Source organism: Lepidothrix coronata, unplaced genomic scaffold, assembly GCF_001604755.1.
Source record: "Lepidothrix coronata isolate B3197 unplaced genomic scaffold, Lepidothrix_coronata-1.0 Scaffold26, whole genome shotgun sequence".
Classification (NCBI taxonomy): domain Eukaryota; kingdom Metazoa; phylum Chordata; class Aves; order Passeriformes; family Pipridae; genus Lepidothrix; species Lepidothrix coronata.
In genome coordinates, this window is record NW_016690206.1 from 7183448 (window position 1) to 7205783 (window position 22336).

The 22336-nt window shown below is 42.4% G+C and overlaps 2 protein-coding genes across 5 annotated transcripts in view; both read left to right on the plus strand.

Moving 5' to 3' along the window:
• The window catches only part of KIAA1468 (KIAA1468 ortholog), a 76088-nt gene extending 70367 nt beyond the window's left edge, over nt 1-5721 (plus strand). The window contains exons 29-30 of one of the 2 annotated variants that reach the window (XM_017809390.1): nt 3926-4112; nt 5178-5721. In XM_017809390.1, coding sequence (XP_017664879.1) covers nt 3926-4046 — 121 coding nt within the window. In that variant the 3' untranslated portion in view covers nt 4047-4112; nt 5178-5721. Of the gene's footprint in view, nt 1-3925 lie in introns of both variants that reach the window. The other variant, XM_017809391.1, reaches the window with a different exon arrangement.
• Nucleotides 5722-10532: 4811 nt separating this feature from the next.
• Nucleotides 10533-22336, plus strand: part of TNFRSF11A (TNF receptor superfamily member 11a) — a 31050-nt gene continuing 19246 nt past the window's right edge. Inside the window, exons 1-2 of one of the 3 annotated variants that reach the window (XM_017809422.1) lie at nt 10533-10642; nt 13460-13669. In XM_017809422.1, the coding sequence (XP_017664911.1) occupies nt 13610-13669 (60 nt within the window). In that variant the 5' untranslated portion in view covers nt 10533-10642; nt 13460-13609. Of the gene's footprint in view, nt 10643-13331; nt 13670-22336 lie in introns of those variants that run through there. The other 2 variants (XM_017809424.1, XM_017809423.1) reach the window with 2 other exon arrangements.

Genomic DNA, 22336 nt, shown 5'->3' on the forward strand with positions numbered 1-22336 from the left:
TGTGACCAGAAATCCCATACTGACATATTCTGTATTTGAAAACAGATTTTAGGAACTTTAACACAGTTTGTGGTTGTTTCTGTCTCCAGTGAAAAACACAGGACAAGAAATATTTATTTGTATCAATAGCAATGACTTTCTTGTTTTCCCGTGTTACTTTGTCCTTAATTTTTTATCCATTTAAAGCAGTATTTAAATTTCTGTCCTGAATCTGAGAAAGCAGGGGGTGTCTGGCCTAAGTGCTTAGAGCAAGGTATGTGGTACACACCTTCCCACCCTGGGTGGGGGCAGCCTGCAGGCTGAGGGAATTGTTCTGGTCCTGAGAATGGCTTGCTCCAGGCTGCTGACCTTGCTTGCCTGTGACTAGTGCACACAAAAACAGCTTCTCCAGTGTATAAATTGAGCTACCTGTGTGAATTTCCTGAAAAGAAAGGTAGCTAACAGACTCACGTTGGACGTGGAGATTTGGAAAGCCTAGTGTCATTATGATGAGTTGTATGTGCTCTTTTGCATGCTTTTTGCTTGGAATGGCGTCCTGACAGGTAACTTCTCATGGATAATTATATAACTTAATAAATCCTTAGCAGTGTTGCCAGGAAGAGTTTGAGAAGAAACAGTAGGTATCTTAAGAGAAAATCTGTCCTCAATCCCAATACTTTGCCATGGGAATTGAGGGAATTACTGAAGCTTGTTTGTGTCATGCTTCCATATCTGTAACAGATGGATAGAATTTACTTCTTGAAAGAGCTCAGGCATGGTCCTGGAAGCAACTGGTAGTTTGAGAATTACCAAAATAGGAAAGGTGTACAAGAATTGAACGGAAGAAATGTGGTGTGGAAAAAGGGTCAGTCTCTCAAATAAGATATTTCAGGGATTACTGGTAGTAAATACTTCGAAATCACAGTTAGTCCTATTAAAGCCATTGCAGAAACCAGTAAATGCAAACCTGATACAACATCTAGTATATTTTCTTTTAGGATGCAACTGCTGAAAACTTAAGTTTTGAAAAGGATAAGTCTTTGTAGTGTGTTCCTCTCTTCCTTAATTAGCCTTCCCCTTTTTTACTCAAAATCAGACTATGGTCTGATCTTTTACTGTACAAAATTAACAAGAAATATTTTACCACTGAAGAAATGACCTTTTCATATACATAAATATCTCCTTTTTTTCCCTAAGCCCTTGCTAATTTCAGTTCCTAATTTCAGTGACAATTATATATTTGACAAAGGATTTAAATGCAACTGGGATATAAATTACTGGGTTTTGTTAACAGCATGAGAATGCATGCACAGAAATAAAAACAGATACAAAAGCAATCATAAGATGCTGCTGTTAATCTTCTCTTTCCCCCTTGCTGTTAGAAAAGGTTTGTCAAATAATATGGGGTCAAAAAAATAGTTTTTTAAGAAGATTAAACTTAACATTTTTATATATTGGAGAGTCACTTCTGTTAAACATTTTCTTTAGCAATCAACAAGGTATTTCAGTCATGGCTAAGAACTTATGTTACAAGCTGATTTTTATAAAATGCCCAGCATGAATGTTTGTTTTGGCCTAGAGCTTTCCCATAAAACAGGCAGAACTCTGTGTAGCATGTAATTCAACTAGACACTGGTCAAAAATTTGACATTTACACATTTTTTTTTGTTTGTGGGTTGGGTTTTGCTTTGGTTTTTAAATAATTAACAAATGCAAGGACTTCTCTATAGGACTGATTGTTTCAAACAAGATATGCTACTGCCTTATTTGGATCTCTGATTACTTTTTGAAGATGTGAGACTCAAATTACTTGATTTCATATTATTTTTATTGATATGTTTAAATGTTCAATTTGCATAGTAATAGAAGTACTTTGGTGGCATATTTTAACTTTTAAGTCTGCTGAGTGCTGTGGATTATATTTATATTTGCAGTAACATGGTAATAGAAAACATGAAGTCCTAGACACTCCAGTTGTTAAATTTTAATTTTTGACAGCAGATGGCTGATATTCCCCCAAAACTGTTTTGAATGTCAATAGTACATTTCCTGGGTTTCCTCAAACTTATTCAGGATTATTAGAATAATAAAAGCACAGTGTGTTTGAAAACTACAGGTTTGTTACCAGCTGATGGGCTTTCTTTTCTGAAGTGGGCAGTTTTATTTTCTCAGTGCTGCTTATGCTTGGAAGGTACAGTATTTTCCAAATAATTTTTCCTAGTTACACGCAACTCTAGGATACGTCAGTCAGGAATAGCTTCTTGTCCTTAACCAGCTGATAGCGAGTCTAAACTGTTATTTACGTAATTTATATGCCCTTGCTTTATCGTGAAATCAAAGGAAATTGCATCTTACAGTAGCAGTAATTTACCTGCTAAGTTTTATCAGCTGGAAATAGGTGATTCATTAGTTGATGGGAGGTGTATAATCAAGCCAAAGATATTGATTGTGCCTAAAAGAAATATTTGACTTAAAAAGTTTATAATTAAACTATCTGTAAATCCACAGTACAGCTTTAGTGAGAAGCTTCCTTTTGTTTTTTAAGGTACTTTAGAAAGAACCAGAATTCATTATCACTAAGCACCTTTTTTTGTGGTATGAAATGGGAAAAAGTACTAAGCACATCCCTGCTGACTTTGAAGAAATCATTCAAGTTCTGTTGAAGCAGTTAACTTCAACTTGACCTGCCTTGATGCAGCTGTATCTAACAGAACTGTTTATAACCTTGCAAACTGAAAAGTCTGTTCCTGGAATCTGGCCTATGCCAGTAAGACATATTTTGTGGTCTTATGTATAATTTTGAAATGCAGAGTCCATGCTGAGCTTACAAGGGAGAATTTAATTGGAAATGTTTTTAAAATTGACCCTATCTAATGTTGTTAAAATGGCAAACGTTTTCCTACAAATATGGGAAGTATGGAATATTTATTAGTATTCCTGCTATTGTACATTTGTTCTGTCTTGAGACAGATTACCCCTACTATGCTTATATATATATATATAGAGAGAGAGATAAGTTATATATATCTGAAGTTGAGCTCACTGATATGTTGTAAATTAAAAACAAAAATCTTAATTTCACAGCATTTGGATAATTTCTTAACATGTTCAAAGTTGTAGCACGCTGTAGCTTCAGCACTGATTGGGTTGCTCCTTCCAGTCCAGTTTGTGGCAAACCTGTGGACTCTTCATTGTCTTATCTAGTATGTGTGAAGCAGGAACATTCAAGCACGGGTAGTAGGAGCCACATTCACAATAACCAGAAGGAGAATGCTCCTTACCCAGCGAGGGGCTGACCCAGTATAACTCAGGGTGGGGTTTACAAGACATTTACAAGGAGATCAAAGGAAAGCTGATCAATAAAAATAAAGCTTTATTGGAAGTTACTAGATTGACAATCTACACCCAGTTTTAAACTCTGCTCAGGTTGGAAATAGTTGGAAAACAAGACAGTTGAAAATTAAGACAAGAGGTCGCTGTTTTGTACATGCCTTGCTTCTACTCTTCTGTACATGTCTGCTAATGGTCACTGTTGGAGGCAGGATACTCAGACTAGGTAGGTCCATGTCTGAACCAGTACTGTCATACTAAATAAATGTAAGGATTGACATTTCTGCTGAGAAGGTAAAGCCAATCTTTCACAGAGGTATTTGTCACTAGAGCAATTGCTGAATAGGTAATAAATGCTAATGTGGGGACATCCAAAGGTACCAAAAAGTAGTGTGGACAAAAATATTTTACCATTTTCACAAGGACTGTGAGGACATTAAAATCGATTTAACAGTGTATATTTGCACTAGGTGGTGATGATTTTTCAATTCTTCATGGTCTGGTCTTTTATGTTGAAACCTCTAAAATGCAAAGACACTTTAGTTGTTTAATAAATAACAGCATAATGTTCTTTTTTCTTTGTAGTCTTATGTCACTAAATTTTTTATTTTCCTAGCTCGATGTCAATTGCAGCGAGTCTGGTGAGTGAAGATACAAAGACCAAGTTTTTGAACAAAATGGGCCAGCTGACTACATCAGGTGCAATGTTGGCTAATGTGTTCCAGAGGAAGAAGTAAGATGGGAAGAGGAACTCCCAGCTAACACTAAGATGGACCTCACAGAGACTGGTTCCTGTACTTGAAGTACTTGCCTTTTAATTTCTTCTGTCTTATGTTCTTGTAGTATAATTTTATTCTAACCTCCAAAGATATTTGCACTGCTTTTGAATATCGCTGTGTATCTGTTAATTTTGGGTTACCTGTGGTTGATATAAAACTGAAATCATAGTCTGTACCAAGTCCCTGTTCTGTGTTCTTGTCTTTCCAGCATTATTTTTTTTATATAGTGGAAGGTTTTGGTTTTTTTATTTTCTGACAGGATATCAGCAAATATCTGTATTATACATGGAGCTATTCTGACGGTACTTAAAATAATGTAAATTTGAAGTCATTGTCATGAAGTAATAAAAGTGGAGATTACTTATGTATTTAAATTATGAGAGAGTAATGCAGATTTTTTAATTATGTTTCTAAAAAGAAGAGGAAGAGCCACCAGCATTTGTCTCTGCTTCTAGGGTTGTTTTTGTAAGTATTGTGCATCTTGAATCCAGAGGAATTGCAGTATCTAATGTATGAGACTGCTTGCACTGCATCAGTCTGCAGGGAATGCTCATGTTTCAGATGCTTTATGCTGACATTGTAAATGCTGTACAAAGTCCTTCAGATAAAATTCTCTCATCTCTTATGGTTTTTTGAGGGATGTTTTCTTTTGTTGGGTTTTTGTTTTATGTTAAAGCACTTTAACAACCAGTCTACACATCCAGAGGCACATCCATTAAGTAAAGGAAAAACATGTTAAATTAATAAATGTTAATAAACATATAAGCTACTACACAGGGTCCCCGGTACAGTTCTGCAGGCTTAATACAGAAGAGAGACTGCTTTCATCTTGCACTAATTGTGCAGTTCTGTGTACTTTGAAAACTAAAATTAAGATATTTTGTTGTATAGATTGAATTTTCGTTCAAATTTAATTTCTGAGTATTTGAAATTATGTTGAGTTAGTTTGATGTGCAGTTTCTTTAAAATGTTAAGTAGACTGCATACATACTTTTTGAAAACAACATTACAAGGAGTATATTCAACAACTACCAAATATTTTTGTTAGCAAGGAAGAATTAACAACTAAATACCTTTCTTTTTTTGCAGCACTTTTCCCCCCTCCCGCTTCTTTATGTCAATGTAAGCTTTTGAAAGTAAACTCAAGTGCATGCATGAACTGGTATGAGGTATCAAAATATAAAAGCTCGGGCATTCTCTGACATGGTACCATTCAGCTGGAAGTATTAACATCTTTGAGGACAGGAGAAGCAAAAGGAGTGAGGGAGTAACATATTCACTTCTGGAACAGAACACGGATGGAACAGCACGTCAGGTATTGCCCTTAGATGGAAATAATGGAGATAACTTGAGGCCTCTGACTGCTTTGTGTCTGTGCCTGTTGGCTCTGCATATACTGTTGCCTGCCATGTTTGTGTTGTGACAGGGCCTGCACACCTGCACACTGTCGGTCCCTTTACACTGCACTGATGAAACATTTTTCTTGAGGTTACAGACAGCTCCATGCCTTTGTGTTGCTTGTTACCATGAAAGTATACTTTTAGCAGACTGACTGTGAAATGGAGACATTCCTGAGGAATGGGAAGTGGTGACGTTCCTCTCTATTGTTCTGTTGTCAATAAAAAGTTTTGTATACCTGCCTTGTCTTGTTACTTCTAGTCTTCTGCAACAAAGATTATTTTAACAAAAGAGCTGTTACAGAAGAGAGGTCTAATGTGCAGAAATTCTTTAGTCTTAACTCTTTTTGCATAGCACTGAACCTGCTAAATTTCCTATCTCTGTGTGCCTGGGTTCTAGATGTGTGGCTTTACTGCCATTTTCGTGCAGGGTCTCCTCCTCTCCTGTGTCTCCTGTGCCACAGTTTTTTCTTCTTCTTTTTTTTTTTTTCTCTTTCTCTCTTCTATCTGTTCCAGCAGTTGCAGTGCCAGAGACAGCTTTGTAGTCATGAGACCAAAATGACTGCTTTATGGTTAAATATCTACTTTCCATAGCAGGCCACCTGCCTGTGAGAGTTGCTGCTCACCTACACTGAATTTCATCCAGTGTTTGGAAAACTTGCGAATCAGTGCAAGCCAAAAAACTGTGACAGCAGTTTAACTATAGATGATTGTGGCATGAGACTCTTTAATTTGTTAGTATAAATGTAGCCTCTTCACCCAACTAGGTCCAGTCTCTCCAGCCCCTTGCAAAATGTAGGTTTTGCTAGCCAGTGTTCTACTTCATACCAGTTGTAGGAATTTGAGTGAGGATTCTAGGAAGACCAGAACAATAACAAGTGAGGTGAAAAAATTACTGTCTAGGCAGCAAATTTAAAATGCAGGTTCTCTTCAGCAGGTTTGCCTCCTAAATTTCAAGCCTCTTAGTGTATGTTGGTTGCAGGAGTTTTTTAAAATGTTTATTGGTTCGCCAGATATTGAAAAATTTTCAAGAAGATTGCAAGAAGTTGTTCTGTGTGGGGTTTGGCGATATTTGGTTTTTTTCTTTTTTTTACTGCTAGATATGGCACTGTAGCATTCAGAATTGGGAAGGGAAAGAGAGATCTCTTTACAGAAAAGAATTAACAGAATATTTTAAATTAACTTTTTCTCCCTCTTCCATTATTATTGAAAACAAGTTATGTGAACCATTTCGGAGAAAATGCTTTGTTGAAAGAATGAAGTTGGCTATGCAGCATGGAAAGCAATCCATCCCCAAAGTGTTATCTTCAATTGCTTATGACTTTGCCTGAGAAAGGTTTTGTAAAAAAACCAAAATGTTGGCTTTATTGGCATTGCCTGAAGTTCTTCAACTTATTGACTTGAAATAGGAAGTATGTTGAAGGTCTCATGCTGCCTCAGCGAAATTTCAGTGTCTTTATTTAAAATATTGACTCTTGTGTTCTTAAGCAAAGGCAATCAGTGGGCTGATTGATCACTGATCAGTGGGCTGATTGATCACTGATCTGGCTGCCTGATCTAAGTATTAAAGATAAGGCTGACTGATATATATGCCTAGATTTTGTTCTGAAAGAGATTGTTTTCTAAAATGACAAATTAGGCAAATTGCTCTTTTCCCATCTTCTAATCAAGCTGAATAAAGGGAGTTCAGTCTTCTGTCACTCTTCCCACTCCCCTTGTGCACCAACAAGAAAACAAATGCTGCTATTGCTGTATATAAAAGTATATTCTTGTTAGGAGAACTAAAAGCAGTATTTGAGTGGATACAGGGCTAGAAAACCCAAGGAAGCTATGGATTGAAAGGTAAAAATTATCCATGAAAAACATCTGTTGTGAAGAACAAGGAGGAGCTCTTGTAATATATTGTGGGAATTCATTGCTACATGTGGATGATAAGGTGATCCAAAAAGGTGCTGAAAAGCGGAAGCATGGAATATTTCTATTGGCAGTGTAAATGGCTCCATGTTCAAGGGGTCAAGCCCTCTACATTTCAGTGCATTTATAATAGTGGGTATCATGAATTCAAAATGTTTTAAGTAATTATTGGTACTTAAGTAAACCACAAAGCACCAGCAAAGGTTCATGAAGCAGAAAGTCATTGATGTAGCTGATATGGCAAGCTGATTGGCATGGCTTGATCTGAGGTGGAATCACTGAATTTCATGCATCAGCTGTAAATGCTGATGAATTACGGGATGCAGGCAACAAGACTTAAAGGAAACTGGTTTGGTGTTTTTCTGAGTGCATTTGGCTAATGTTTCTAGCAAATACACTCAGATATGTAGCTAATTTGGGTTAGTCTATGAAACTGGTTAACAAAGGCACAGAGGAGTGTGGTTGTTTAGTAAGTGGGCTGCTCAGGTTCTGGTTGTTAGTAATGTATGCTAATGCATTGTGTTTTAACTGGTTTTGGTGAGTAACCATGTATAAGTAATTGTTTTTTTCCAGAGAAGCTGTTTCTAAGGTGTTCTACCTTTAGGTTTAATGCTGGTCAGGTTTCATCCATATAGGGATGCTGTAGGAAAGGATAATTCTGCTTCTAGAGTTCCTAATAGGCAAGTCAGTGGTAAACAGCCTCTGTCTTTGGAGGCATCTGCACTATGTGCTGAGCTTGAATGTCCATCACACTTCCAATGTGGTGAAAGACTTCCTTAGACTGAAAATTTCAATCTCCTAGAAACTTTAAACATGAGCACTTCTACTGTAGAAGTCAGTGACTTGAAAAGGTGACTCACCAGTTGGTGTGAAGGGGCAACACCACAGCACAGTCTGTCTGGTTCCTTTCCCAGCAATGGTGTTGCACGTGCTTGTCACTGCGTCCCTCAGTCACCATATATCAGGCTAGTCTGCACCCTACTCTCTAACTTTACCATCCCACAGAGGCAGATGGTTGTTTATTCTACCGTTTAAATAGTCTGTTTGGAAACAGGGCTGTTGGCAGTGTATATGAATATTGCCATTCCCAAAAGAACTGTGATTTTGTCTTGTGCTGCTGCTTTAACCCTGCACTTTCACAGAGATATTTCCCATTCCCCAACACCTGAGAGACCCCTTCGGCTTCTCTTGGAGGTGGAGGCAGTATGGTGGAGTCCTGCTGAAGTGACTGTAGCAAAGCGTGTGCCTTGTGGGATCATGTGTGTGTTGTTCTGTCAGGCACGTTGCACCTCCCCTTAAATATTGTGCAAGTGGAGAGGGAAGTGGCGATGGGGAAGAAGCAGCCATAGCCTTTAAAAGGCAATAAGGGTTCATTTAGATTTGATCCTTTGCTAACAGATGAATGCACTCTATTGATCTAAGTATGAGTCATCTCAATGTTCTGGTGAGCTTTGAAAGAAGTTCAAGATGGTTAAGTGTGCTGTTGGATAAAAATGACAGGGTGACTCTGTGGAGTTGGTAATGGGGTGTTGCAAATGAATTTGGGTCTCAGTCCTCCCACTGAGGGATTGGTGGGTGTTTGCCAGCCGTAAAGACTCACCTCCAGGCTGGACAGAACTTAAGGTGTATCCTGGGCAGAGCAAGCTCCTCAGTTTCCGTGCCAGTATTGCTCTTGTCCTCAGGATGAATATATGACTCAAGTCTAGGAGGTCATCAGGTATCTCTTATAAACACGAACAAATATTCAAAGTTAAAAATTCACCATGACATTATATTTCCTTCCAGAATTATGTGGGCATTGTTATTACCACAGTGGCTGGTGACAACCTATCAGCTCAGTGTCTGCTTGCGCATACGTCAAATATTTAACGTACTAGTGGTGGCTGGTTTTGAGATTTTTTCTTTTGAATGCTACAGAGTTGAGGTTTTTTTATATGTATTTATCACTGCTACATTTTTGTGGGATTGTAAAAGGTGTGTTGTGTAAACCACACCACTGTGACCAAGGAGCTTTATTATGGTTGCTCTGTCATGGAAAATATTTGTGCATTTGAAAATTTCAAGGAGACTGGGCGATAGTCTGCTGTGGAAACTTGCTTTTCACAGGAAGAAAACAGTTTCAAGTTGACAGCATGGTTTTGTGTATGGTTTTGGGTTTTTTATTAATAGAGTTATATTTTTTAAATGGATTTATTTTAATAGCTGGAGGTCTCGAACAAAACTAGAGCCCTCTGTGCTAGAATGTACAGATATTTTTCTATTTTTTTTTCTCTAGACCACAGATTGGGTGGCACCTCCCTGTGGCAGGTGATAAGGCAGCTGGAGGCAGCCTTTCTCTCTGGCCCCATGACAGGCTCTGTGCATGGTACTCTAGAAACTGCACTGCGACCCACTGTCCCCCACGGCATCCCCCCCACCCCGGAAGATTTAGAGGGACCTTTCCTAGATCTCTAACTTTACACATGCGCTGGCTTCCTCCTGCTGAGAGGCAGGTGCTTGTATTCACAAAGCTTGTATTTAGTCCAGAGCCTGAAACCCCAAACAATGTTTGTGACATGTAGTGAAAGAAAAACAATGATCTTGACTGATCAAAACCTTTCATTTCATCCCCCATCCCTCAACAGCATATGAGAGGCAAGGGAATGGAAGCTCCTTCACAGCCTTCCTGCACATGTGAAAAGGCATCCTGGGGTGCAACCATGTGCCTTTCAGTGTTGCTTCTCTACCCAGGTTTAACATGCAGCCTCCTAGTTCTCCCTTCTGGGAAAATGGGGCATCACGAGGGGTTGGTGTCCATGCACAGGGAAGGGGAGTTCAATGGCATGGATAAAGTGAAGGAACAGCTGGAAACATGGTGTACGGGTGCAGCTCAGATGCCCAGTTGACTGGTGTATCCACCAAACCATTCCTTACCTTTGCTTGCTTTTTGGATTGAAAGTTGTGAAAAGATGGGAGTCAAATTCAGGGATTGATTGGGAGTTAGTTGCCATTTATGTAAGCTCCTGTAAAAGAGGCATTTTTGAACTGATGCTGAAAGAGTTGCATTTTCAAACAGCTATAAAACTTGCAGTATTACATTGATGTGCTTCTTTTAAAATAGTATTTATCATGCAATACCCACCTTTCTCTCTCTAGGAAGGAGGTAAGAAGAGATCCATGTTGGCCTGCTAAGCGGTCAGCCGGGCTCCCGGTTTGTTTCCCATGGCAGGCTTTGCCAAAGAAGGGATCCTGAAATTATCCAAGGTATTATTTTGGTTCTGCCACACCTCTAAGGCTGCACATGGTTTTCCATCAGCTTCACAAAGGCTAGTTCCAGTTTAGGCCTGCGTGCCATAGTGGTGAACAGAAACGAGAGGCACTCGAATATCACCGTTACATTTGAAGCTTTAATATTTCGAGCATTTTTGTTTTATTCAAAATAGGTGATTTGCAAAGGTAGCTGAAAAACTAATGTTCTGTAATATTAAAAAGAAATTCTAGAAAAGACTGACAAACCAGTTTTGGTGTAAATTTTTTGCTTTTATTTGTGCTACATAGAATGAATACGTGATAAATCTGAATTGACAGTGCTATACATTCCCTAGTTCGTATTTTCTAGCATTCAGATTTTAGTTTCTAACAACCTACTGCAATCCATAATTAAGACTGTAAAGCACCCAGTAGTGGCTTCTGTGGGTTTTGGCTCAGAAGCATAAAATTTAACTCAGAGGAAAATGTCTATGCTTTCAAAAAGAGGCTGTATTCACATAGTGGTAGAAAATGAGAGAAACTTCAGACTGAACAAGAAATACTTCAGGCAGGATCAGGGGTGAGAATGCAAAAGTAATCAAGCTGACATGCAATACTGAGTAGTCTGGAGCTCCTCTGAGCTGCACAGGGCTTGGCTTTACTCAATGCCTTCAAACCCTTTACACCTTCAAAGCGAGCCAGTAACACATCTAACTGCTCATGAGAGTGTGAGTTTGCTCTTGTAAATCTGTGGTTACAATGAGCAGCTGGTAAATAAACAGAGCCTATAGCCTCGGTGCTGTGCTAAATGTGAAAAGGGGAAGAGAATTAACAGACTTCTGTTTAAAAAAAAAACAAACCAACATTTCCTTGTACCATAAATACAAACATTTTAAAACATCCTGGCTGGCACAGGGCTGCGAGTTTTCAGCAATGTGTGGATGTGGCTCTGGCAGAAGGATCTCGCCCCAATGCTGCCCCTCCATCTCACTGGGCTCCCTCCAGGACCAACAGAGAATAACACCACTGCCAGCAGCTGGGCATGCACTTTACCCCCTTGCAAAGCCCCCCCATAAAGTTGGCTTTGCATTTGTTGCGTACCGTGCAAGTCAGGTGCCGTGGTCATCCCTCGTACCCCTCATTGCCAACTCAATTTCTGCTTGGTGCCAGACCTGTAGCCTGTCCAGCCCAAGCGTGGTGAGATCCCAACTCCTTTGGCAGGTTGACAGTGCTCTGATGCTGCAATTGCAAGCTCTATGGCTTGCTAAAACTCATCAGCATGACCCTTGCCCATTCATCTCCAGATAGTGAGGGCATCAGGAGCAGCCTCTGGCCCTAAGCCAGGCACATCATGCAGTGTACTTTTGCCCCACAGCCCACTGTGGAGCATCACGCGTAGGGGTCACCAGCACCAAAAAGCCACATTGTGTCAGAGACCGGCAGGGGAATGTGGGCACCAAGATCTGGTTGAGCACAGATCAGGCAGGGCCCAATGCAGAGGACAGTGAGTGTGTCAAGTCTTGAAAGGAAGTTTAGGAAGGTTATAAAAGCTTTATGGCCTCTGGAAACTGTAGAGGTGAAGTGAAGGTCATAGCTTCATTTTGCTGTGCAGGCAGGCCCTCCACACTAGCTACAAGAGAGAAACCCAGCAGCCCTTTCTGTCCTGAGTGTATGGCTCCTCTAAGCAGAAATCAGACCACAACACCACCAAGGAAGGATGTTTTGTTAATATTCTCTTCATCTTTTGTACTTGAATGTATTTATTTATTTGAAAACACAGAGAAACTTATAAATAGCTCTTTTTTCTTTCCTGATCAAGAGTTAACTAAATACATAAGTGAAAGAACAACTTCCTTCTTTGCCTAAGTCATAATCATGCTACCAATTTATTTCACAGCATGTGAGCACAGGGCAGCAAGGAAGGTTTTGTACTGACACAGTCAGCTCTGCTGGATCCTTAGCCCCTGTAAGTCAGTGCTGCCCTGTCCTGCCTCACCACAGAGGACTCCTGCTCCCCTTGTGAGAGGAGGGGCATCGTAGGCTGTTCCCGGCACACCACCAGCTGCAGCTGGCAAGGTAATTGCTGCAGGGTTGGTGGTGGTGGCGATGGAATTTTTGGGGGTCAGGAGGGCAGTCTGCACTGTTCCGAGTCAGGTCGCAGGGACGGACCCCGTGCACTGTGTGGACTGTTTTGGGAGAGCTCCCAAAGCCCATCTTCCGCTTTTCTTCCTCTCTGGCAACACTCGCGCCCACCAATTCCCGCCGTCAGCCAAAGTAAAGTACAGGGAGGAGTGGGGGGAGGCCTCGAGCTGTGCCAGAACGCCGAGGCTGCTGCATGGGCAAAGAGATGGGATAGGGGATGCGACAGGAGGCTTTCCTCAGTGCTGGGAACAGGAGGGCGGTTGTGCCTGGATGGATCAGGGGGCGAGGTGGGAGGCTGCCTGAGGCTCAAGATGTCCTCTGACAGTGCCAGGCAATATCCAGGGGTGGTGAGGAGAAGGCAGCAATTCCAGGGCAGATGCCAGCGAGGGAAGGTGCTGGGTAAGAGGAGAGCTGGAAGGGGAGGGCACAGAGCAGGGGGCGAGGGCAGGTGGATGGGTGGCCCTGCCGAGAAGGACTGACCGGGAAAGCAATCGCCACCGGCAGGAGGAGGGCCATGGATATAGTGACTACACTTCTTGTAAAAGGGGGTGGAGAAAGGAAAGGGAGGGACAAAAAGAGGGAAAAAAAAAACAACCCTGCATGTCAAGTCTGAGGAAATGCTGTGGGAACTACAGCCAGGCGCCTTTTTTTTTTCTTTCTCTTCTTCTTCTCTCTTCTCCCCTCGTGTAGCTGAGAGGAAGGAAAGGAAGAAAGAGAAGTAGTTAGCTCAAATGTGCCTCGCTCTGCTGCCGGGGCGCGGGGGCTTGGCTGGAAGGATCTAGTTTCTCTTCGGTGGCAGGAAAAGGAGCCACAGGAGGAGGCAGAGGCGGACACCCAGACATGCCCGTCCCGTCAGGCTGCTGGCTCCTTCTCCTTTGCCTCGCTGCCTCTGGCAAACAGGTAAGGCTGCGAGCCGGCGGAGGGGGAAAGTGGGTGTCGCATCTCACACGGAGAGGTTTTCTTGGAGGAGACGACGAGGTCGGAGCTCAAGGCACTGGGAGAGCGGGATTTAGCAGAACAGCTTCGCCTGCCTTTTTTCCCCCTCTGGTTGTTTGGGTTTTGGTTTTGGTTTTATCCCAGCAACTCATCCTGTCTCACAAGCTTTTCTCGCTTCTTTAAAGTCAAAGTAGTCTAAACCCGAAGTTCCAAAGGAAGCCAGAGGATCTGCAGGGAAAACAGCCTGCTTCTACCCAGGGCAGGGTGTGAGAAACCAGAAAATATTTGCAGTGAGGTTGTTGGGGTATAATTTGCATGTAGAGTAAAAATAAGGCAGACTCCACCCTACGGAACAGATTTATTCGAGAGAGCGGGAGCACACTTGTCCCTCAGACAGGGGACGAGCGCGTACGGTCTTCGCAGGCCAGATACAGCTTTTCAGCCGCCCCCACTGGGGTACAGAGCCCCTGGCGCTCTGACCGTCCCGGCGCCCCGAATGCTGGGAGCCCCCGGGCGGCCGCGGGAGATGGGACGGCGTCGTGACCCCGGGCCCACGGGTGGGAGACTGAAGTTCCTGCCAGCTACATAACTCACTTGGAGGTTCACGTGCTGCTCGTGACAGAGCCGGGAGCCAAATCCCCATCGCGAGTTAGCTGCCCCAAAAGAACAGCCCTTTCCTCTGAAGGGGAAAGATCTGAGCTCTGCGGTTTTTTGCAAACAGAGCGTGCTCTTGTTGCAGCTTCGTGCAATGCCAGGTGTCTGATGGTCAGCGTGTTTTACACTTGGGATCGTTGCTGGTCTTCCCTGGCTTTCAGAAAGAATTTTTTCTACAGCCAGCTGTTGCTGAGCCTTGTGAATGGCATACATCGGGTTTCCTCCAGAGGTTTGATTTTGCAGAATCTTGCTTTGCTTTTTCTAATTATACAGCTTAAAAATTATTCCTCTCCCTTCGAGTTATTTAGACCCTTCTAGACTGGCAGGCTGTTTACAAATCCCATGCTATCGCACTTTCCTCCATTAATCAATGTTTGGCAGTCTCACTACCATTTGTATTTCTTTCATCTGAACTTCTAGTGTTTCTCTATCTCATTATTCTTGATAAGTTATGTAATTTTAAGTGCTTCCCTCAGCATAGTGCTGTAACTGGACCATGGCTGGGTTCCCTGAGAGTAAGGTGCAGCTTCAAGAAAAAGAAGATAAAAAACCCAAACCAAAACAAAAAACCCTCTGCTGTCTACAGCTTACAATTTAGTGTCTGACCACATAGTCCTGAGAGCCTTTCCTCTGGATCCCTGGTCCTAAATATGTTGCCTAAAACCACACAGGCCTTTTTTTCCCCTTCTAAAACATACGTTTCATTTTGTCCCCCCTCACTCTTAGGCTTCCCTTAAATTGCTGCTTTCCAGGTGTCCTCCGTATGTATAAGAATGAGCCTGCAAATTTCAAAAGTGATTTTTCATCATAGCTTTCAGGTGGTTTGCCCTGTTCATTGGTATCCTCTGTGTCTGTCTCTTTTTTCCTGTCCTGGTGTTCAGGACTGTGATCAATGCAGCATGAAGAGCAGACCTCAATGTTCTTCTTACCTTTGCTTCAGGTCACTACCTATTACATGCTTGCTTCCTTCTGGAGTCATTTTGGTTTAGTGCAGTTTTTCCCTTTGGCATCTGCTCATTTCCTGGAACCTGCTCAGCTCTTGACCAAACCTTGAAAATTTGGATTTCCATGCTATAGTTCCCAGCACGTAGAAACCAGGAGGAACTCCTCATTATTTCTCATCTCTTGATTCATAGCCTTTTGCAGGACACAAAACAAGGAACTTGTATTTATTTTGGGCTGATGTGTAAAGTCTTTCCACTGTATCCAACACATGCTTAATTCTGAGTCTGTAAGTGGTTGTACAGGGTGAAACTTTCAAGTTGCTACTGGACAAGTAACAGTACAAAATTGTAGGACACTCCAGGAAAGTTGTAGTGTAAGAATAAGGATAAGCCACAATTTGTCAAAGATTAAAATATTAATTGTTAATTTAACATTCTGCCTGCAACAGTGAGCAGAACCTGCAAGTCAAGAACATGAGAGTAAGGCAAGCCTGGAGAGGTGCTGCTCCCAGCCAGCCTTTCAGGTTCTCCTTTGTTTGACTGATTTAACAGTGGTTTCTTAGAAGAGTGCTGTTTTCTGATGGAACAAATTGTGAGAATATGCGTGGTAGGGCTGAGATTTTTCTGATGCACTTGTATTAGTTTAGACTCAATAATATAGTGGAATAGTGCTAGGACAGTGATATTTGTAATGTATTTCCTGCGAAGAATGAGAAGCACTTGGAAATGTAAGTTAATGAGTACTCACTCATAATTCTGCTGAGAATGGACATGATCATCATCTTCATTTTCACCAAAGAGGAAATGGGAACAGAGGATTCGTGACTTGCTGTAGGTCACACACGGAGCATGGAGCAGAACTTCTGGGAGCAGAACTCCGCCCTCCTGCTTATCTTGTGCTTCAGCCACAAGATGATCTTTCCAAGTGATTTTGGTTTGGGTGCCTGTAGGAGGTATTTTGCTTTCTGAGGCATGATCTTCTCAGCTTCTTTGTACAGAATAGCCACATCTCTTTCCTTGCTTAACCCCAGTAAAGAGCATCAGTGTTACCATCAGGTGGGAGTCAAAGTCTGTGAGAATGTGCATTTGCAAGTATGCAGTAAACCAGTTGCACTGCAGATTCTTTTCCCCTCTTGTGGCAATGGGATGGGTTCTTCCACTACTCTGTAATATTTACTTTATAGGGAAAGTTTACTCATTGTAAGCATCTGGAATTCTTTGTAATATAGAAAAATTTTGTCCAAAATACAGATTTTTCTTTCACTTTCCTAAAATGCACTGTCTGTATGATAAGAGGGGGGAAAAGAGTGTAACAGTGACTACACTGTTATATCATGGGCTCTCCTGGTTCATTATTCCTGCTCTGATCAGGGCCAAAGGATGTTTTGTAGAGCAAAGCATCTACAATATCTAATCTAAACTCCTGGATTTATTCTGTTGTTAGCAGCATGGGCTTCAAAGCTACCATAATTCAATTAGTTTACTTGTCAAAATTCCGTTGTGGGAATGGTTCCTGTGAGGGGCACTGGAAAGTTTTTAGTTGGTTCGCAGTTTACCCCAGAATGTATGAAAAATCTTACAGCACCTCATATGAAAGGAATATAATGCACATAAAACTGCATCAATCCATAATTAAAGAAACCTCTCCCACTTCTTTTTTCATGTTGAGCGTCATCTGCCTGATGTAATTTCTTCTTTCCCACCAACAGTACCAAAACAAACCTTTACCACATTTCACAAGTCAGTAGAACTCAAAGCTTGTCAGACATCTCGAGGGTAGTGACCTGTGCCGTTTAGGGCACAGAGCTTTCTTCATACTGTGCCAAAAGAGGTAAAAAAAGGCAGGTCAAGCAGAGAGATTAACTTTGGCCCTAAGGATCTGATTCTACTGCCCATTACTGTCTATTGCCCTCAAGCTCAGAAAAGCGGGATGTAATTTGACAGCTGTGCAAGAACCAGTACAGATGGTAAAAAGGATGAGTACATAACTACAGTGTATAAAATCGTGGAAACCTCAAAGTGGTGCCCTCTGGCATTTATACCTTAACATTATTTAGAGGAATCATATCTGAGTCACTTCGCTATGTTTATCCATCTGTCCCTCAGAGTTAAAGTGGTGAAAGACCCTCCTGTACCAGGTACATGCGTAGATGCACCAAAAAGGTAATCCTTGCTGCAGGGCTGTCCTCCTGCTTCTCCCTGCCCCCTTCCCCTTGGTATGACCAGGTCTCCAGGAAGTCTTTTGTGGTGACCAGAGCAAGGAGGGTTCCTGCCACCACGTGCTGTGACCACAGAATCCAGACCTGCTTTCATCCTGTCCTGTGATCTGCCAGGGTATGTTCTGCAGTGCAAAGGCTGCTGGACACTTGGAAGAGGTGACTGCTTCGGGTGCTGGTTGAGCTTACTGGAGGTGGGCAGTGGGGAGAAGAGGGGAACAGAGATGGCTGGTTCCTCATGTCCTGAACTGCAGCTGTGCTACTTACACAGACTGTCCCCTTCCTTTCCATGGAAACTCAACTTGCCAGATGGCTCTGGCCTCTGCCGCAGCCACGAACCCCTGGTTTAAGGATGCCTTGGTTAGCATTGCTTGCACAGAGAAGCAGCTGCTCTGAGAACGGCTCACTACTGGTGATGCAAAGTACAAAGGCAAATATTTGTGTGTTATAAATGCAGTATAAAAATTTAGTGATGTTTAACCAGGTTGTACTCTGGACTTGGGTAGGCCTTGGTCTGTACAACACAAGAGGCTACCTGCATGAACTTGCCGCTTTTTATGACTTACCCTTTAAAAATGGTCCAGAGTTCATGGAATAAAAGAAAAACTCTACAAGCAATGGCTGGAAGCCGCAAGGTGGGCTGCAGGTGGGAATCTGGCTCTGCAGACTGCACTGGCACTCAGGGCAGCCTGCTGCTATGTCTGCCCTGTGGGAGCAGGATTTGACGTCATGTGTCAGCACTGGGGAAGTGCAGGTTTCCTGATTATTCCTTGTCTGTGTGTCACCACAGTGTACTATCACATTTGCAGTTGAGTGCCTTGTGGAAGGCTCAGTGCTGCACAAGAGGAGTGATGCTGACATCACCCTGGCACTCCAGGACATCCTGGTTTTTGTCCCATACCTGTGCAGCCACCTAGGCTGCTCTGCACAGTGCTTCCCATGGTTACCTTTTTTGTTTGCCTTTTCAGGGTGTGAGTTCTCTGGGCCGAAGGCTTGGCTTTCTTTGGTGTTTGTGCAGTGCTTAGGATGTCATGGCTGCAAACACAGCCAAAGAGTCATTAATCACCTCAGGATAGCACCCCATCCATTTCCCACCAAAGTCACAGGGAGGTCTGCCTGCGCAGGCCTGGGAAGGGAGTGGATATTTCAGCCTGGCTGAGTGCCACTGCGTAGGCTGCAGCATCCAACCCTTGTTCTCTGGATACATTTCTGCCTATGAGCCCACCAGCATCCCCATGGCAGAGGCACATTCCCCATACCACTTGACCAAATGTGTTTGTGGTGCCTCCCCTCAATGTCCCAGAAGGAGAGACTGTAGCAGGGGCTGCGACAGAGGATGACAACACAGTGGGCAGGCAGAGAGCTGAGACCAGGAGCTGCCTCTCACCTCTGCAGAACCCTCTGTCTGCCTCTCTCTTAAAATCTAGATGAAAGTGACCAGGAAACGCTGCATATTGGTAAAAGAGCCAAGCTGTCCGGTTTAATCCACCCTGCAAGAGCCAACTAGCCAAGGAGGGGAAAAAAAAAATGAGGTCATTCACCCTTACCACTTTGTGGCTACTCCAAAAGAAAAAGAAAGTATATAGGGTCTGTTCAAGAATGACAAAGAACAACATTTGTGACTGCAGATGGGTGCAGAATATATTTAGTCAGTGGTCAAAGTAGAGGGAAAAGAAAAAAAGTCTTGTATGGAAATAAAAATACTGTGAAGTTTTGTTAGGCAACGCATTAATCTGGAATGCAGAAATAGAGATAGGGAAAAATGTGCTACTAGGTTCATATGAAGTCCTAAAACTTGCTTATGTAGCACACAAGGAAATCTATTTTGAGCATATTATTTTGTTACAGCCTTATGAGCAGCATGTCCTTCAGTAACTTTTCATTTTTCAGTAGCAAGAAAGAGATGGTTCCTTGAAGCTGATCTCACTGGGAAAAAAACCTCTTCCCTGCAATACCACATGTAGTAAAACAGGCTGCTTATGGAAATGAGCCAGAGCCTCTTCAGATCAGGAAGGAATATTCCCACTGACTTGACTGGGCCACAGTCACTGGCAGAGCTGGTTCCTCATGATGACACCTAAAGAGTGGATTAATCAATTCTCAGCTGAGTCTTGAGCTCTTTAATAAAGGCAGCAATTCCTTCGTGATGGAGAAGGTGCAGATACAATCATGCAATCCTTGCTCTCACACCAAAGCAGAACAGTCTGTGGGTGTTACATATTACATCCCTCTATGCAGCCATCATCTGAAGCAAGGGCTACAGCCCTACCACTGTCCTTCATGTTTCTGCCTGCAGAATATTCAGCATTTGTTCCCTGGGCAATGCTAAAATCCAGAAGGAAGCCAAAGCAGAGCATCAGGAGGTGAAAGCAAGCTTCCCTTCTTCTCTACAAGTTTTCTCATTCTCCATGGCAGCTCAGCTATGACTCTGGGATCCCACCTCACCCCATAAGAGATTAATACATTATGCTCCTCTCTGTGGACATGTAGAAAGAAAGGGAAGATAAACATACAGATATGAAGCATAGAAAGTCCCCATTGAACTCCTAATTTGGCATCAAGCCCAAGAAATCTCTCATGGTCATTTCTTCCATTAAATCTCAGCTTCACTTGATGAAGCATAGAAAAATGATGTGCTGAACTAAAATGCAAGAGGCACATGTGTCTAAATCATTGTGTCTTTAGTGTCTTTTTTATTATTTTAATTAACCATGAATGGGTGTAGAGTTACTCATGGTGAGTCATTGAGACTGTACCTGGAACAGTGAGGCTGCTAAGCTTTCCTTTGGAGTGCTGCTGTTGCACCTGTTCAATCTAGAAGATATTTGCCTTTGTCACAAGCACATCTGGGTATTAGCTTTGATAGCGTCATTATTCTGCAGTCTATTTCTGCTTGTTATGGACTCTTTGTCTTGCTGTCAAGACTTTTTGTTAAATGTTTTGATTTGGTAATCTTTTGGGTTCTTACTCTCTGATTCATCTTCAAAATATTCTACCTAGTAGCTGTTAGTCTTTGAATTGCTGTGGCAGTGGGGGCACGTAGGTTAAAGCCTGAGGTTTTGCACCAAAGTGCAGGCAACATGCAGGCACTACAGACTGCCCAGTCATTGAAAATGTTAAGTGTACCCCTCTGGCTGTCATGTGAAGGTGACTTTGTCTCTGAATGACAAATGTCATGCACGTGATGACAAGTCTTCTGTCCACAGAAGCAAGCTGGCTGATTCACAGGTTCAGTTGGTAGCCGTTTCAGCCCTGCCATCTCCCGCCTCCATCATCTCCCATCTGATATACCTGAGGTTCCTGTCTGCCATACCCCACCACCTCGCTGAGAGTGGTCAGTGCAGCACTTCTCCTTCACGTAGCCTGCTGGCTAGAAATAGCTCTGGTGGGTTTGAGATTCATGAATGGCCCTTCCCATCAGTGGAGCAACACCAGTTGTTCAGGTGTTTGCTTTTTGTCGCACACTAAAACAGAGGGACAAGGGGAATAGTCAGTGGCTTTTGCCACCATCTGCCCAAGTCCTGATCGCACATTAGTTTTCTCTTTACCTCTTCATTATCGGTTTATCCCTCACACTCCTTCTGGACTCTTTAGGTATTCAGGCTCTAGCAGGGTTTCAAGAGTCTATTTTTAAGAATGAAATAATATTTAGTTTTAGCTGTTGCCATTTCCCGGCTCTGTTCTACCACGTGGTGGTAGTTCTCTGATGTGGTTTACTGGTCACTGGAAAGTTGACATCACCAAAAGCATTTCATTCACAATCTGAGATTTTTGTGATGAATTACAGGCCTGCAAGCAAATAACTGGAATTGCAAAGCTGTGACTTGTGTGCTGCTTTGATGTAATTTTTATCAACAGTGAAGACTGTCTATGAAGGAACTCTTCATATAACGTGATTACAGTTAAGTCTTTAAAATAGGACTCCTTGTTTGCCCCCTAAACCCACAATTTAAAAATTTTCCAGAGTCATTCACTGTGCACGGTACTATTAAGCACCTCAACAGAGTGCCCGGGAGCACCAGCCACAGAGCAGCACCCATCAAGAACAAGATTCTGTTTTTATCCTTAAACAATTTTTTAGGCAAGCCTCTAAAACTGGTGATAGGCTGAAGAAATCTGGAGTTTGGTCGGTGATACTGCTGACCCAAATCAGGTAGGAAGCTGGAAGGCTGCAGGCACACAGTCAGTACCTGGAAGAGGAGAGGCAGTGGCTCATATTTGAAGCAGCAGCAGCAGATGACTGCAGAGGCAATCTTAGCTGGATACCAGGGTGCTGTGCTTGCAGGGGCTACTTCAGTTCAGGAAATGTTGCTCAAAGCTCAGTCCTCTTGACAAAGGCAAATAAAGCCTTTGCTCTAAATCCACAGGAATTTTTTAGTTCTACAGCAGGCAAGACTGAGGACCTCAAAAGCAAGTGGTGTGAATAAACCTGGGCTCCAAAGTATAAAGAACAAGTGGTGTGTGCAAGGAGGGACAGACTGTGGTTGTCTCTCCCACAGGTACTTTGATGCTAAGATAATAAATGGAGAAAAAAATGTGCTTTGCTCAGTGAAATGATGACAGATGAGTTGAATACCCTCCAGAAACAACTACACTGAGCAAGAAGGTGTCATCTTAAAAAATGGTTACCCCTTGACGTGTCTTTTTACATCTCAATTTTTGCCAAACTAAGATTAACATTAATGAGCAATCCTCATTGAGGCCTCAGGTTCTTGTTCAAAAGTGTCATGGGAAAAAGACTGTGGAAACCCCCGACCTTGTTCTTCCAGATTTTTTTCTTTTAAAGGAAAGAGGCCCATGCAACTGTATCTTTTCTG